The sequence below is a fragment of the Cyanistes caeruleus genome, chromosome 8, assembly GCF_971803275.1.
Source record: "Cyanistes caeruleus chromosome 8, bCyaCae1.hap1.1, whole genome shotgun sequence".
Lineage (NCBI taxonomy): Eukaryota > Metazoa > Chordata > Aves > Passeriformes > Paridae > Cyanistes > Cyanistes caeruleus.
In genome coordinates, this window is record NC_141708.1 from 8,747,437 (window position 1) to 8,764,979 (window position 17,543).

General features: G+C 43.8%; 1 protein-coding gene across 14 annotated transcripts in view; it reads right to left on the minus strand.

Annotated features, from left to right (window-relative positions):
* The window catches only part of TCF7L2 (transcription factor 7 like 2), a 173,970-nt gene extending 156,840 nt beyond the window's left edge, over positions 1–17,130 (minus strand). For 12 of the 14 annotated variants that reach the window (XM_086900446.1, XM_086900444.1, XM_086900456.1 and 9 more), the window contains exons 1-3: positions 16,394–16,683; positions 15,990–16,056; positions 15,681–15,805 (exon numbers count right to left, since the gene is read on the minus strand). In XM_086900446.1, coding sequence (XP_086756572.1) covers positions 15,681–15,805; positions 15,990–16,056; positions 16,394–16,582 — 381 coding nt within the window. In that variant the 5' untranslated portion in view covers positions 16,583–16,683. Of the gene's footprint in view, positions 1–15,680; positions 15,806–15,989; positions 16,057–16,393; positions 16,684–17,051 lie in introns of those variants that run through there. The other 2 variants (XM_086900443.1, XM_086900442.1) reach the window with 2 other exon arrangements.
* Between the last annotated feature and the right edge of the window lie 413 nt (positions 17,131–17,543).

Genomic DNA, 17,543 nt, shown 5'->3' on the forward strand with positions numbered 1-17,543 from the left:
GAAAAAGACATTTAGTTGCTCAAAAAGGGGCCCCCGGGGAGCCCACCCATCTGCTGTGCAACAAACTAAACACAAATACTGCAGTGACTGTATATAGCATGGAACAGGCCGAATGATACAACTTTCCAAGGCAGGTACATAACTTTGCTAACAAAGTAACAGAGAAGCAGGTGCAAACAGCAGAAACTAATACAATCTATATTGATAAACACTGAGGAAAAGAAAATCAACACCAGCTTCATCTTCTGTTAGGTCAGTGTATACACATTCATGCAAAAAGAGATTATGAAATTATTTTTTTAATTAATTTCCTCCCTCTACTTCGATAATAAGTCTTTAACCTGTTTCTGTAAAATCTGCACAACTGCAAAGGAAAAGAATCACCATAACCACTAACTTACATCACCTGCCAGAAATAAGATCACCTCAACAGTTTGCAATTCAGAGGTTAATCTTCTTAAAGTTTTAAGACAAATCACTACTCATTATCCTACTGCAACTACACTCTTTGGCAGGAGAAGGTCACACCACCCACTGAAGAGAAAAATACGTATCTCTAGTGGTTCAAACCATGGCACATCATTGAAGGACTATTTTTAGCCACCTTCCAGACAGACTCAAATCAGTGAGAAATATTTCTTTCTGTAACTTGAAATTAGCCCTCAATAAGGAACTCTGATTGTTCCCCCAGTATAAGCCAGGCTGCCTGACGTTGTTTGGAGGATAACTCATCCCCCTCTGAGCAGAGGTACAACCACAATTCCTTTGGTGCATAACCAAGACAGGCAACTACCAATTTCTCTCTTGATCAAACTCATACCTGAGCCTCCTGTTGTGCTACTCAGCTGAGTTATTACTCGTTGAAAAAGAACAGCAAGTAACTTCTGAACCATTTCACAGGCAACAGCCTTTTTCCCCCCTCCTACATGAACTGAAATGCCAAATACCAAACCTATTTGTAGCAGTCAGGATTAGTTCTAACAGGAGAACCACTGAGAGGATAAACTGATCTGAACATTTATCTAATCGCTAACCATCATTCCTACTTATTAGTTTATTGTACCCCAAATGCACAGAGTACTTAATATAATAGAGAAAGTTTGACCTGTGCCTGGAGGAACTCCCAAGGGTAGGAAAGAAACTGAAATAAGACAAAACTGTAAGAGAAACCAATCTCAAGTTACAGCCACTTCTGACAGCAGGGACATGGATCTTGGCTTTCATTCTGCAGGAACCTCTTTTAGCTATTACTGGAACTACCCAAAAGAAAGATAACCCTCTGTTAGATAATCAGCAAGTTACTCAAAACTGTAAATCTCTGCACTAACGTAACAGAATCCCAAGAGGTGATGTTCCACAGGCTCTAGCACTTCATGCTCCTGGCTATATTGATGTTCTTGCCATCTCTGAAGGTTACTCTGGAGGCATGAGGTCACCTTTGGAACTACACACACCTTCAGCTTTAGAGGACATTCATCTTGGGAGCCAGACATCCCAACTGCCTTGACTGTGCTCCTGCCAAACACGGCAGACCCACGTGAACACACACCTAAAGCAGCCTGCTGATTGTATCAGTACATTGCAATTGGGGCTGGTGATTGCTGGCACCACAAACCACCCCAGCGCCCCAGCACCTCAGCTCCATGCAAACATTCAGGTTGAGATGTGATCACTCCAGAGGCAATCAGTGTGCAAGATCATTACCAACCACTTCATGCACCTATGCCTTGGAAAGTGACTCCATGGAAGTGGTATGAGGGTGAGGTAGGGAGGAAAGAGGAGTGTTCCTTTTAACTTTCCATTTCATATGCATTCAGTGCCATGTCTAAACATGTTCAGACATTTACTCCCCTCCCCATTTACCCTTCCTCCAAATCCTTGTCCTACAAATTTTATCTAGGATCAGAAAATTAAGCTGAATTCGTTTCTCTTTCTTATGCACACAGAGTAATAAAAAGACTTTGCAATCCAAATTCTGCACTTGTGTACACCTGCGTTAACCCCATTGTCCTCAAATTATTCCCTTAACAATGGCTGTGGGTTTGTACAGGTGTAGAACAAGCCCTGTAATTGGAATTTAACAAACAATTCCAACAGCAGAGAAAAAAAAAAAAAAAAAAGAAAAGAAAAAAAAAAGTGAGACTTCAGCTCAGTCCTTGTGGCATTAGCTAACACATTCAAGGAGCAGAAAAAAAAAACCCAAAACACGAAAACAAATTTTAAAGGTATTTAGGCATGTGCAGATGCTGGCAGGAAACTCAGGAGATTTCCAAATACTGCCCATTTTCTACTTAGATCCACAAACCAGAGCAATAGCACAGAGTATAAATTAAGAAATTGCTTTTCGTTTGCACCATTCTTTTCAGTATTCTCTTTAGCCTCCTTCCTGCTTCACCAAGTATTTTGCTTCCAAAACAAACTTTATAAGCTTCCTCATGGGATTACAATTTAGGCCATGATCCTACAAGTCCAAAAGCACAGACCCAGATGGGCTGAAGACAATTCCTCAGAGGGCTGGCATGGAGGCAAGCCCAGAGCATGTGCAGGACTGGGGCTTTGCACCACCAGCTCCCCAGAAGGGAAGCACCTCCAAACCACTTCTCCAGTCAGAAACAACACCAACAACAGCAGGCAGAGAGGCAAAACGGGGCCAGGCAGAACAGCAGGACTGAGGAAATGCCACACAACAGGAACAGGACATCAGCTGCTCTGTGCTGCCACCTCAACTAAACTCGATAGCTGCTCTTCTAGGCTGAGCTGGATTTTACACAGCTGTAAAATCAAATAAAAGCTTTCTGTTGCTATCACGAGCTCTGGCTTGCAACCTCCACTTCAAATCAGCTTCCTCCAGCCATCTTTCTCCATGCACCAAGCCACAGCCATGGTTAAGCTTTGTTGTGATGGATAACTTGTTCACAACAGTCTAATGGGAAGTGTTATCCAGCTGGCAAACAAATGAGATCAGTGACTTTATAGGGCCAGCAATTACTCCTCAGTGATGCAGAATTACCACAGAGAACTCAACACTGAAGATATGCCCTGACTGACAAACCAAGAAATTAATTACCAGCTGAGAAAATAATGGACAAGGGCTAAGACTGAGAAAGCCACGTTCAAGAGTGGTCCATCATTTGCAACAAGTACATTCTCAACAACAATTATTCCTGGTACAATTAGTACCACACTGGTACTCTTTCAGGATGGTAGACATCACAATTGGTCTGCAAACCATCAATGGTTGAGACAAAATAGCATTATCTAAAAATGGAGACATTGTTCAACCTGACCACAGCATTGTCAAACACACAAACCCCGCTCTATGCTCCAACACTGCAGAAGTAATTCAGCAGTACTTCCAGGAAAATTAATGTCTCCCAACTCCTCTTTGCAACTCCAAGACAACTTCTCCATGGTCAGAAAGCCCTGCCATATTCACATACCATGCTCACAGACAAGGCAACTGACCTAGAGGACCAAGTGCTGCTGAACATTAATAGGCATTTTTGCAGACACTGAGATGAGTAATTTTTCCATAGCTTTTCATGTTAGGGCACAACCAGGTGAAAAAAAAAGAAGTTTGCTTTTTGCTAAAACATAAGGAGATCTAGCCAAATTCTTCATCATCACCATTAAATGGAAAGTAATTGAAGGCGGATTAAGAGGGAAAAAATAAATCAAACTACACAAGAACACATGATCTCGGAGATACAATTTTCACAGCCATGACTATTTGCTTTAACAGTGTACCCATAATCAGCAGCAAGACCTTCCTTTACCCTCTGGTCCCTCCATAACTCAGGAATTCAGTGCAGTTGCTGGCTGATGCCAGGCCCCCAGAAGAGAAGAGGGGAAGAGACACACAGCACTCACAGGTTGCCAACAAAACACCTGACTAGCCATGCCAGAGGTCTTCATGGCAATGTGATACAGAGAAACACAAGACAGGGTGAAGACATCAGCCTAAGTGGCTCCTCTCTCTCTCCCACTGCATTCAGATGAAGAGGTGAATGAAGGGGAGAAACATAACACTGACTAAATGATTAAGTAGATTAGCCAAGATTGCCAGCTCCAAACCTTAACAAAGTGGAGATCCTACATTATTTTGGGGAAAACAAATAAAAGGCAATCACAAAACCCTAGCAGCTATTTAAATGGAATCTAAATTACCAACATGACACCCAGGGTAAGTAAGAAACTCAAGGAGCTTGGTATTTTCTTTTGAAGTAAAGGCGTACAGGAAATTCAGCAGTCACATTTTCTTCCTTGGGCAAGAACACCCACACTGCTCACTCATTCATTCACTCCCATTTTTCTCTGTGCAGTGTCTGACCAAGAGGAGCCCAGACCGAGTCCTCCAGACACTCCTGCATCATGCACAAAAACAATCCTGATTTTTACAGTTTTATTTGGCTTGTTCACAAGACTCAGTCTCATGTAATCCACGGGCCTGATCCTTCTCCTAATAAGAGCAATGGCAAAACTCCAGCTGATTCAGTGGTTCTGCAGAGACCTTGCAGCAGCAAGAGGATAAACTTTAAGGGCCCAAGCCTTACACATTCACTTTTCTTTTTTCCACAAGTAAACCTTTTAAAAATAATGGGACTGCTCCTAAGAGTCAAACATGCAGGACTGAGTAAGAACAGAAACCAAATGAGAAATATTTGGGGCTCCTCCTCCACCTCAACACAAGTGCATTTTCCCAAGCATCCTCTTATTCTGATAAATCAAATGATACCACCCAAAAAAAACCAACCAAACAAACAACAAAAAAAAAAATAAAATCAGAATGTCTAAAAATGCCACTGGAAGCAGGAAGAAGAAACCTAAGTCCTTCTTCTTTTAAAATAAGGACAATCAAATGATGAGTAGCTGAAAATGTGGCCACACACACACACTCCTTCATATACACAGACATACACAGAGGCAGTTCATCAGAAGTGAATCGGAGAGAGAAAGATGAATTTGAACCCTTTATCCCCTGTCCTTTATAAAAGCTGCCACTCAGTAAACGGAGATTGCTCTAATTACTGTGACAATTCTGCACCCCGTTCAAACAACTTTTGTGTTCTGGACAGGTTTCTCCGCGAGTTTGAAATTCTTGGCCTGAGAACCACTCTTGTCTAAAAGAGGTTTCTCGTTGCAAACGCAGAATGCAACACTAACAAGTTGTCCCTCTTTTCAGCTCCTTTCATTCTCCTCTTTTCCAACTGCCTGATTCAGGGCTTAATGGAAACTTGTCAAGGCTTTTCTTCCCACAAACCCTGTAGAGCCCCAAGGCAATCTGTGCACAGAGCAACCACAGGAATCTTATATTGTCAATTAAAATTGAATAGACACCTGATAACCAAGTATGCATTCAAGAATAATGTACATCACATGCACATACACAGACATACCTGTGTAGCCAGTCCAATGCACACATTTGGGCACACCAGCAAAACAGCAACTCACTACTTCCCCTTTACAACCACCCAGTGACACCCAGGTTCTACTTTTCACTTTTTCATTCCATATTTATTAAATTTAATTTCACATTTATGAAATTAAAAACAAAGTACTTTCAAGTACTGTAGTCGAGCAACAGAGTACAATGGAAAATAAACTAACTACATATACCAAGCACTTGGCCTTTAATAACCCTGGGGATTGTAAAGATATTTAGCTTATTTATCCAGATAAAATAAGCTCTGTGGATATTCTTTACACAGTGGTTTGTGACCAATGCAGCAGTTGCATTTGTGACTAGCTCCTGTACCTTTTTTTATTTTAATTGACACAGACATGATTTAAGCTACATTTTATGGTGCAGTTTAAGAATTAATAAAAATCCCATGGGGGAATGTAGCAGGGGTTGAAGTAAACTGAGAGGTTTGGTTAATAATAATAAAAATCTCAAAGAACTTGACTTCCAGACAGACAACTATAATCTGTAACTCTTCTGAAAGGGAGAAAACCTTCCTGTAAATGGTCCCATAGAAAACACAGCTAGAAACACTGACTGCCATCTTATTCTTCTGATGTGTTCACTCAAGGTCATACTTCCCTTGGATGCTTTAATATTGGCAAACATTTATAATAGAGCAGTTTCAATAGCTGTCTGTTCAGCCTGGGTGTAGATCAATGCATCATCTATATGCCGACTTCCAGAGCTTGCCTATGTCAGAGTAGTGGTCCTGGTTTTATAAATCTCTTAAATCTAATTAAACCAATGCAAACCTCTTACTGTCTATGCTCCCAAACCAGTTCACTCGTTTAACCAAGTTAAAATTATTCAGCCTAGGGTTTAAAGCAGTTCCAAGAGAACCTTTATTAAATATTAGTATCAGTTAAAAACAGGAATCAATGCAGTGGTTTTTCTCCAGAACAGAAAAGCCTATAGTCTCAGACTTTTCCAGATCATTATTTAAGGAGTCAGTGACTCCAGTGGGAGTTCGGATGTGCTCCAAGAGGTACGCCTCCACCTTTTCTTGCTCTAATTTTCCCTTTCTTAAAATAGGACTATTTGTTTCTATTGTATCAACATCCAAGAATCTCTCATATTCCCCAGAAAGTCCCTTTGCAGTATTTTCAGACTGGCAATTTCTATAACTTTATTACTTCCCACATCCTCCTTTTGGACTGCAGTTTTTGGGTTTTTTTTTTTCTTTTTGGTGTCTCTGCTGCATCACCGCCAGTAGTGAATTAAGCAGCAGAGAACTAAATTATTGTATACAGCATCTTTTATGTCACAGATACTTTGGAAAGACCTACAAAGCTGCGAGATAGACACAAATCAAGAACATTTATGTAGTCATACTTGGTAGCCATAGGCATGCAATCATACTTCCCATGGAGCCTAGGGCACTAAAACCTGTTCTGACTAAGTACTGACTAGTTAGGCAGTACTAACTGTGTCAGTAGGAAGAACAAAATGGTTAGGTCCAACAAGAGTCCCTCCTGAATTCAGCCTCACTCCCTAGCAGGAGTTTGGTACCCAAAACACAAGACCCCAAAAAGAAACTGCGCTCCCATCTCTCTCCTTGCACTTCCTTCACCAAGCAGCAAAGGCATTTCAAACAACATAAATCCACTCTCCGCTCAAAGCCTACTTGGCTCCTATAATTTCTATCATTTTCCTGTCATCATTTCTTCTTCGCTGAAGCCAGCAGCATATGAGTCAGAGAACAATCATTAACTTTTACAACTTCCATACAAATCCACCTACTCATATTAGAAAAGCAGAATTGACATGCAACGCGGCCTCGGACCAAACCCTGATCCTGCCAGGATGCTCCACACTTCTGTGGGAAAGTCGGATACTGCAGAAGCAGGAGCTCATTCAAGAATGCACCATTGGAAATGTAACTTTACTTCCCCCCTCCCCTTCCTCCCCCAGAAGCAAAGGACTGTGAAGAACCAGCAATACATCAATATCATATTCAGTTGAGTTTGGCTTTCTCAATACCTTCATCCACTTTTGAAGAACTTGGCCATTGGTTCAAGACACACGGGGCCTGATGCAAAGCCCTCTGTTATTAATAGAAGCTTTTTTTCCACTGACTTCAATGGATCTTGGACCAAGCCCAAGGAAGACAAGATTTCACAGCAGTAAGAGTGACACACATTCTCCGCATTGAAAAAAAAAAAATTAAAAGAAACAATACGAAGCATTTACTATGTCAATCTGTATAGCACACTTTTGTTTGTGTTTTGCTCTTTTAAAATAGCCTCTAGGCTGTTGGATTAGTGCACCCAAAAAGTCTCTCTGAAGATGGAAGGAATCACAGGCAGATACAAAATGCTATGGTGAGATACATAACAATCTCAGTACCTCCCTCAACTAGGATATAGAGGCATCCTCTACCACAACATTTCTTGTAAGTTGCTGCAGCCACACTTTAAAGTGCCCCAGCACTATCAAACTCCTACAGTAACAGCTACAGTATTACCCATGATGAATTAATTTATATTAATACGGCTATCACGCGCATTTCCATATGAAACCCATTGTTCTGGAACATTAATAAAAACCTCACTAAGTGAAGTAACGTGGAACCCCTACACTTAGCTTAAAGATATTGAAAATAAATACATTTAGAACTAAATTGCTAATATCTTTAGTTTATCATATATGGCACAGCAAGCAGAAACCCAGCTATCTTCTCAGTACGTATTTATAGCATCACCCGTTCCCATTCATTCTGCATTTTCTTAAGAGAATCTGCTGTACCCTACATCTGCAATTCATTGACTTTACAATTTACCACATGTTGAGATGGAGAGGTCTCAGCTCCATTTGAATCACTGCACAAATATGCAAGTGATTTATCGTTTTAAAACTAAAGACTGCAGAAGAACGACTCCACTTTTCCTGAACATTACTCCTTCTGGCAGACCATGAACAATTACAGCGCGTACTAATTAAGCTCTGTAAATGTGCTGTGCCCTGCTAATGCCTACCAGGCCTCAAATTTAGTTGCATGAAGCCAAACTTCAGCCAGCGACTTAACTCATTCAGCACTGCCCAGTTGCCTGAGCGTGACCCCACAAAGAATAAGGGTCGAGGGTTTAGCCAACCTAAAACAAAGGCGTGAGACTGAACAGATTTTGCCGGAAAGAATCACAGGGGGGAGATGCTGGAGGGGGTGGGAAGCATCTTGGGAATGAGAGGAACATCCTTGTTGATAACCTGTTAAAAAGGTACAATACCACACCAGCTTTGCAGAGAAGTGCTGGGGGATTCGGATCTGTCCCTGGGGGCTAATAAGTCACAGCGCTCCATTGATTAGGGAAATGCATAAAACCTTCAACAAAACTGTACAGCTATTTGTGGAAGAGCTGCATTGACAGCCCCCTCTTTTTTTTTTTTTTTTTAAATTCAGGCTTTACATGACTCTAGAAGAAAAACATATGGCCAAAGGAGTGCAGCTTTCCACCACACACATAAGCCTGCCTTTTTCTTAAATTAGTCTCCAAGCACAACAGTAACCTACGGGGAACCTGAAATCAACTGCTGGAGAAATTAAAGCTAAAAGTAATACCTAGGCATATTTGAGTAATCACATTATCTTGTTAAAACATACACACCCCTCCAGCACAGATAAGACAGCAGCACTTCAAATCTGACTGTCCACTCTAGCAAAGCGTGTGTAATGGGGAGTGAGCCGAGAACAACGAGCTTTGCTGAGCGAAGCGCTGCTTCTTCTCGGGCCCCAGACTCTCCTGACACTTAAGAGTCAATCCCCAGATCCCAAGCTTCCCCTCTAACCATCCATTCAAATACTGGCGTTTCCCCCCCCCCGCCCCCCCCAAGTTTCTACAATTTCTCCTCACGCTCCAACATCCCTCCTTTGTCCTCCAATTACTCTCCAGTGGCCCCCCTGCTCTGGCAGTGCCTCCCCCCAGTTAACCCCTCCCAAAACACCACCCTGTGCACTTCCCCCTGCTCCCCTCCACGCTGACCTACCGTCCATCCCACATTGTCCCTTCCAGCAGGACACAGGGCTGCTCCCCTAAAAACTGCCTCTAACCTCAACATCTTCATTCATTTAGCGCATGTTTTCCCTTAACGTGGGCTTTTGCTGCTTTCTAAGAGGCTCTGTTTTATACACACAAACCAGTCTAATATATGTATTTCCAAGCATCCTCCTTCCGCATAAAACCTGGGGCAGTTTTTTCTTTCGTCCCCAAGCTCAGCAGTACGCGAGAAAATTAAAGGACATTTCCAGGTGTCATCTGTCTTTAAGTGTTTGCTTGTGCCGGTATCTAGGAAATACTGCACAATACTGCTGAGAGCTCTGTAAAGGACACGAGCTGTGCTAAACTTCTCCCCTCCTTCAGCCTGGCTGCATCACCCACTGCCCAGCCTCTACAACACCACAAGCGTTAATTATAAACTTCGGAGCCCACGTTAAAGAAAAAAAAAAATAAAAGCACAAACATAAACCAGCAGTTGGGAGGAGCAGCAGAAAAATTCTTCTCTTTTAGGTGGGGAGAGAAAGGATTTCCATATCTCCCCCACACACCCCCCAGCACCACACTTCATCTCTCATTGCTTATAATTAGTGAAAGAAATTTGACCCACTGCCAGTGTCTGTGGACCTTGGATATTATAAGGCCAGCGTGGCGTCAAATATCTTAACATTCATAAGTGTTATAGGCTGTAAATAAACCCCGTGGATTTATGACCCTGCGGTGCTTGCCAGCAAACGACTGTGGCACATTTCTTTCAGCAGACCTGTCGAGGTGCAAGTTTGCCTTTGGTTGTAAAATTAACCATTTCCTTCACAAATGTGCCCAATTAAAAGTCAAAGTTTTAAGGCTTACTTACATATTTGCCAGGACATGGGACTAAGGAGACGCCCGGGGAACACAGCTTTAAACATCCCCCCAAACCTCACAACTCCCTCCAAAGCTCAACTTCTCACAACAGCCCCAATGTGCAAGCAAAGTGTCCGATTTCACCAAAAAGCCCTGAAAAAAACCCAAAGTGACAAGCCGAGCGCTGTTAAATTTCTACGTGCCTATCTCCAGCCCTCATTTTTGGCTGCTCTGAGGCTGGGGGGAGCAGGCGTCTCCCCCCAGGCTGTGCCTGGAGAAGGATCTCCTCCCTTCCCCCAGGATAATGTCATCTGCTTCCTGTGTAGGAGAGCATTTGCTAAATCCAGGTTGTCTCATGCTTAACTGCCAATAATCCAACTTCCACATAACTCCCAGACAGCTGGGAAAAGGTCCTTAGAGTTTTTAGTCATGGTATAGAAACACACGTCCACACAAAAAATCTGCAGCTGTCCTTTTTCTCTACACCACATTTTTTTTTATCTGATTTTGGGGCCCACTTATGAAAGTCTTGACAAATTTAAAACGTTTTTACCTACATTCTGGTTTACAAGCGCCAGTGAAAGCTGCAACATGTTCCTTTCCCCCCTCCATCTTCAGCTGACAAATCAGCACATACTTACTCGAACAAAAAATGAAGGGGAAGAAGGGAAAAAATAAACCACACCACCCTATTCAACATCCTCAGTGCTTGCATGAATGCAGTCAAAAAACCTGGAAAGGCATCTACTGTATTTTTTTTTTTTCACTACAGATCAGCCACTGGTGCACCTATTAAAATTGTTCGATTTCCAAAGCAAATATTATTTTTAATGAAGTGCAGTCCTGCAATTATCCTGTACACTCAAGTAACAGTACTGCATTATATTGTTTTGCAAGGTCCCAGAAACATGAAACTTTTCTCTAACTAATTTTCATAGCCCCCTGAAGAGAAACTGATGGAGTAAGCAATGCAGCATTTGCTCCAGAATAAAATCTTATCGGGGGGGAAAAAAAAAAGAAAAAAAAGAAAAAAAAAAAAAAGCGTAGCATTAAACATAAATCAGCTTCTTTATTGCAAATAAGTTAACAAACACAATCTGTCTGCCACTATATACCAGCTATGCTAATGCTATAGCAGAGTGATTCAGCAATCTACCTAATTAAGCACGAGGAAAGTTTCTTTATGGAGGTTCCATTTGATTTACACCAAAGGATCATCAGTTCTTATTTAACAGCTTGTTTTTACACAAGTCCAGAAACTTTATTGATAGCATGTCCATTTTTTTTTTTAAACAAAGCAAATAATTCACTCTCCAATGAATAGCTCTGTATCATAAAGTACCAAAGTGCTGACATACTAAGTTGTATCTACATTATTAAACTAGTTGGTGGACGTTAATACTATAATCCATACTGCAGACATTAAACCTCAACCATAAAGATTAGTAAAGAATTAATATTGTCACATCGAGACTGAAACCTTAACACTCCAACCATAAATATTTCTGAAGGAGATGAAAAACAATTAGCATAAATACCAAAGAAGGGCAAGAACACCTGTTCTTTTTCAGGGCGATAAGCATTTTATTGTTCTCTATTTAAAATGTAATGACCTGTGTAATTACAGTAATATTACATTGTATTGCAAGGGCTTGGAATGTCACACTTTGAAAAGTGTTGTCAAAACAATTGGAGGGAGGGAAAAAAAAAAGGGACCACCATTAACCCTTCACACCCCGGGGTCTAAAGCTTTTGTATTAGGCAGGATTAGATTGTTTGATTCAGCAGATAAAGAAAAACATCAATTTTTTTAAGGCAATTAACAAAGAATGTTTCTTCCTAAACATAAAAATCAAGACCATGGGGCTGCTCTCCACCATAGCTATTCCAAACTTCAGGGCCAAACATAAGCTCACCCCTACAGTCTCACTCAGCCAGCAACAACTTATGGGAAAGGAAGATGCAACAGCAATAGTAAAAATAAGAGCATCCACCAGCGGGGTTTTCTCACATCACACTGCATCTATTTCCTTACCAAAAGCACTAACCAAGCTCCAAATTTAAGCTAAAAATCAAGTACACCACTTCTACATTTTCCAGCTCTGAAAGGAAAACAGTCTCCTTTATTATCCATAACATGCAGCCACCCCAGTCCCTCTCCAAGTGCAGGGATGGAACTGGTGCTCTCAGATGCGTCACTTCATTACTGTTTGACTAGACCTCTACTTAATAACATCTGTTCTCATAAGCATGCCACAGTATTCTATCAATAGCAATATCAGCATGCAAAAAATCTTTGATTTTTAAAAATAAAATTATTCTTATCAATCTTGATAAAGAGTTTGCAGTATTTAAAGCATTATCCTTGAGAAAAGATTATTCCTCATAAGCAGATTTTATGATACTTCATAATTCTTCACATTCCTGAAGCACTAAAGGAGAAATTCTGCCCACAAGTTTGCTCTTGAACAGACAATTACAGGTACATTTAAAAAATACAATAATCCCACTACACCCTCAAATAAAGCAACAAAAAAAAAATTCCAGGAAAAAAAAAACCACAACAAAAAAACCACACCCACAGACTTTTAAGATTGTACAACAGCAAAAGGAAAAGAAAAACAATTTTGCTACATATCTGCATCACCTCTTTACCTTGCATGCTCTGACACTCAACAAATATGGCTCCGGGAAAAACTACATAAATAAAAATAAAATTCGTAATTATGCAGAACCATCTATACCTTTCCAAGGCGTATTTAAAAATAAAATAAAATCAAACAGGAGAGAGAAAGATCTAGTTCATCTGGAATTGAAAGCTGGTACAGCAGAGAACTAGAATCCACCTAAAAATAGTGTGTGACAGACAACAGCTATCCCGCTGAATCTTTATAATATTCTGCTCTCAGGCCTAAATAAACAACTTTAATTTTTCCTGGCTATAATTAAGTGGCAGGCAAACAAACAAGCATACGGAATGTGAAAGAATAAGGTTAAGAAGATAGGAAAAGGGTGCTGGAGCCTGGATGTGGAAATAAGAAAATTGCCTATTGAGTGTGGAAATATCCTTTCAGAATTCATCTGATAACACAAGCAGGCCACCTGCTATATCTACGATAAACCAACCTGTAAGCTTTTGTACAGCACCTTTAATTCACAGGAGCCCAACATTCCTATGGAGGCCTTTTTTAAGGGTGGGGGAGCAAGGGGAGGAATGCTCCAGGAGAGCTAACTGCTGAAGGATCCTATCCCCACAAGCTAAGGGAAAAGGGATCTGGAATAAAGGTAATGAGGAAAAAGGAGCTGTAGCTGTTGTAAGAAAAATGCTCTGAGAAAAAGGCAGCAGAGGTGTGCTTGCTATTAGTCTGCACTTGGAACAGTGGAATGCATTGAAGGTAAAAACCGAGGGGGAAAAAAAAAAGGGAATACAAAGCTTCACAATTCGTAACAAAGTGATTTGGAACAAAGATTGTTTTGCCATCTGGATTCTGGTAGTTATGGAATTTGGAATTTATCACCGTCATCCATATACAGGCGGGTGACCATATTCAAAAGAAAAAATGCATTCAGCCCCTGAATTCCCCTCCCCATCATTACAATTGCAAACTGCAGTCACCCCTCTGCTACTGTCCCAGAAATCACCTCCTCGCAAAAAGAGCCTCACAAGCTTCCAAAATAAAACTCTGCCACAGCCCTAAACATATGCAAAGTCAGAAAACCTTCCTCACAACCTCCCTGTCACTCTACATTTACTAATCTGTGTCTACTGACGTTTTACTAAGTGAAAACAAGACTGACCCGATGTTTAATATTTTAATGCTTTAAAACACTTGTAGATCTGATATACTGAAGTTGTCCAAGCCCTCAGTCATTAGTACGGCTTCAACATCTACCCAACAGTAGATCTATTATTGTAAATCGCTATCTCGTGTTACCGCAAGGAAAAAAAAAAGTGTATAAACACACATGGTGATGGTGGGAACGCTTCAGACTCAGAAACACCCAGAAGGAACAAAACAGCAATGCTAAAGCCCATCGGTAGGAATCGGTGGTGTTTGGAAGTCCCAGTAGATTTAACCATTCAAAATGAAAACAATGTTTAAACTCTTTAAAAAAGGAAAGAAAAGGTGACACTTGAGAAATCTGATGTCAGAGCAGAGCACACCGTGGGTGACACTACAACACAAACCCACCAACAGACCCTAAAGTTTCCTGGGATCTGGGCTAGACCACGCTCTAGCTGCAGGCACACGCAGACCTGCACCCCCAGCCAGTGAACCCCGAGTTAGGGGTGAAGGGAAAAAAAAAAAAAAAAAAAAAAAGGCAAAAAACCAACAACAAAAAAAAAAACACACCGGACGCTTTCAGCAAATTGTTTTCCTGCCAGCATACTTCCAAGAGGAATTTTGCTCGACTTGTCTGATTATTTTTTGCGCTGCTGTTGTTGCTGCCAGAGCCAAGCGAGGCGAGTTGTTTCCGGAGTCAGCCCCGCGCCCCGAGCGCGGCTCCCCCCGCTCGGCGGCGGGGCCGGAGCCGCTCCCCGGGCCCGGGCCGGCCCCGCCGGGCAGGGCAGCGCCGCTCGGCCCCCGCACGCCGCGGGGCGCGGATCGGCCCGGCCGCAGCGGCTGAGCCCGGACACGGCCCGCGGCACCCCCAGGGGCACGCTGAAACCGGGGCGGGCCAGGGCAGGAGAGGGTTAAGGGGGAGGAAAGGGGAGGGGGAGCCGGCCCAGCCGCCACGGAGGAGGGCAGGAGGCGACGGATCACCATGGAAAACGAGGAGTTTGGAGGAGCGGATCGCAGGCTCGGCCGGCAGAAAATAACCCCCCCTCCCCAAGGAAGGGTCTCCCCTTTTCTGGGAGATGAATGAGAAGGGAAAAGGGGGAGGGGGGAAAAGACCCCCCAAACCCAAACTTAGTGGGTTTTTTTTAAAATTTGTTTCCACTTTTGTTTTGAGGCTAAATGTTGTTTGGAATTTGTTTGCTTTTTTTTTTGTTTTTCCTTCCCCACCCCCCCGCAGCGGAGGTTACAAGGGCTCCAAAAAAAAAAAAAAAAAAAAAAAAAACTGCCCGCAAAACTGAAAGTAAAAACAAAAAAAAAAAAAGGAAAATAACAACAACAAAAAATAAAAAGACAAAAAAAGATATTTAAAAGGCGAAAGAAAAAAAAAATAAAAAAGGGGAAAAAAAAAAAAAAAACCCTAAGGAACATGGCGAAGTGTAAACAAACCCCGGCCCGCGGAGTTTGGAAAGTTTGCGGCGCGGGGGAGGGGGCGGCGGGGCCGGGAGCAGCGGGCACCGGGAGCGCGGCGGCGGCGGGAGCCGGGCAAGGAGCGGGGGGGCAGAGGAAAGAGAGGGGGGGGAAAAAAAAAAAGGCACTTACCGTTCTCGCCGTCGGAGAGAGCGATCCATTGGGCAGATACGGGCTGCTGAGGTCGGGGATCATTATAAAGGGATAACCCGGGTATGGTGGGCCCTTAAACAACCCTCCATCTTGCCTCTTCGCAGCTAACATGGCGGGGAGACACGAGCGGGAGCGGGGAGGGAAGGGGGCAACAGGGGGAAGAGAAGGGAGGAGAGGGGGGGAAGGAAAAGTTTTTTTAGCGAGTGTCCCCGAAAGAGGAGCCGGGCGCCCGGCGGAGGGGCGGCGGTGCGGGGCGGGCGGCGGTGCCGGCCGGGCCCGCGTACTCACCTTCCTCTAAACTTTCCCGGGATTTATCTCTGAAAGTTTCGGACCGAGGCGGGGGCCGCCGCTCCGCCTGGGAGCGAGCCGGGGGTCGGCGCGGGGCAGTTGGGGAAGGGGGTGGTTGGCGTGGGGAGGATGTTTTTTGGGGGGGGTGGGGGGGACAGGAGGGAGAAGAGGAGGAATGAAAGGCGAAAAAAGAAGGGAGAGGTGCGGGGAGAAGGTGGAAGGGGAAACAAACAGAACAAAACAGAAGGCATCGTTACAAGTTGGTGCCGCGGAGAAAGTTGGGCGCCGGCGGGAGCGGGACCCGGCGCGGCGCCCCCGGCCCCGGCCCCGGCCCCGGGCACAGCGCGGCCCCCGCCCGCCCGCCCGCCGCCCCGAAACGGCCCCGCGGGGGGCTTCCCCCGTACCTCCGAGTCTGAGGAGCTGTTTTGATTCGTTTCTGATTCATTGACGAGAGACGACTTGACATCAGCTAAATCCCTCTCCGCCGAGGAGTTCTCGGAGATCTTCTCCTCCTGCTCCCCTTCGTCTTTGAAAGAGATCAGTTCATCGTTGGCGCCCAGGTCGTCCCCTCCACCGCCGTTCAGCTGCGGCATTTTCCTCCTGCTTCACCCCACCAGCAGCAATTTTGCAAAAAGGGGAAGGGGAAAAACAAAAGAAAAAAAAAAAAAAAAAAAAAAAGGAGGGGAATGGGGGGGAAAAAGGAAAAAGAAGAGGGGGGGGGGGGGAAAGTTTGCACCAAAAAAAGAAGAGTCCAAGGTGAAAGTTTCTCTTTTTTCCCCTTCTCTTTCCTCCTGGGGAGGGGAAAAGAGGGAGGAGGAGGGGAGGGAAATGTCTCTTCTTTGCTCCTTTGCACCAGTGACTTTAGGCTTCTTCCTTTCCTTCTTCGGGATTTTCTCTTTCTTTCTTCCCGGGAGCTGCTCGGCGTGCACTGCGCGCACACGCACACCCGCGCACGCACTCGCGGAAAAATTAATAATAATAAAAAATATATCAACCGTGGGGAGGGGGGAGCGGCAGGGGGGAGGGGGGTTAAAAAAAAAAAAAAAAAATAACGCAACAAACCAAGCCCAGAAGTCAGCTGTGACGGGGGGGCAGTCGCCGCGGATATGGGGAGCCTGTGCCGCTCGGGTTTGAGTGAGTTGAAGTTGGACTGAGAGCTTTTCAGTTCAAAGGCGGCGCTGATTGACAGATAGAAAAAGGGGGATCGAAATCCGGAGGAACGGAGAAGTCTGGGATCCGGGATTATTGACAGGGAGCGAGAAACACACCAGGCACTTAATGAGATGCAGGAGAGGGCGGGGGCTCCCCGGTGACGTCTGCATAAATAAACAGGTCTGGGGCGCGGGAGGGGGAGGAGGAGGAGGAGGAGGGTGGGGGAAGTAGGAAACTAACAATGATCCTTTTTGGCATGGGAGCGGGAGCGCCAGGGGAGGGCAGCGGGGGCGGGGGCTCCGCTGGGGGGGCCGGGACGCAAAAGGAGGGAGGGGGAGGTTGACACACACACCAAAAAAAAAAAAAAAAAAAAAAAAAAAAAAAATAAAAATAAAAAAAATT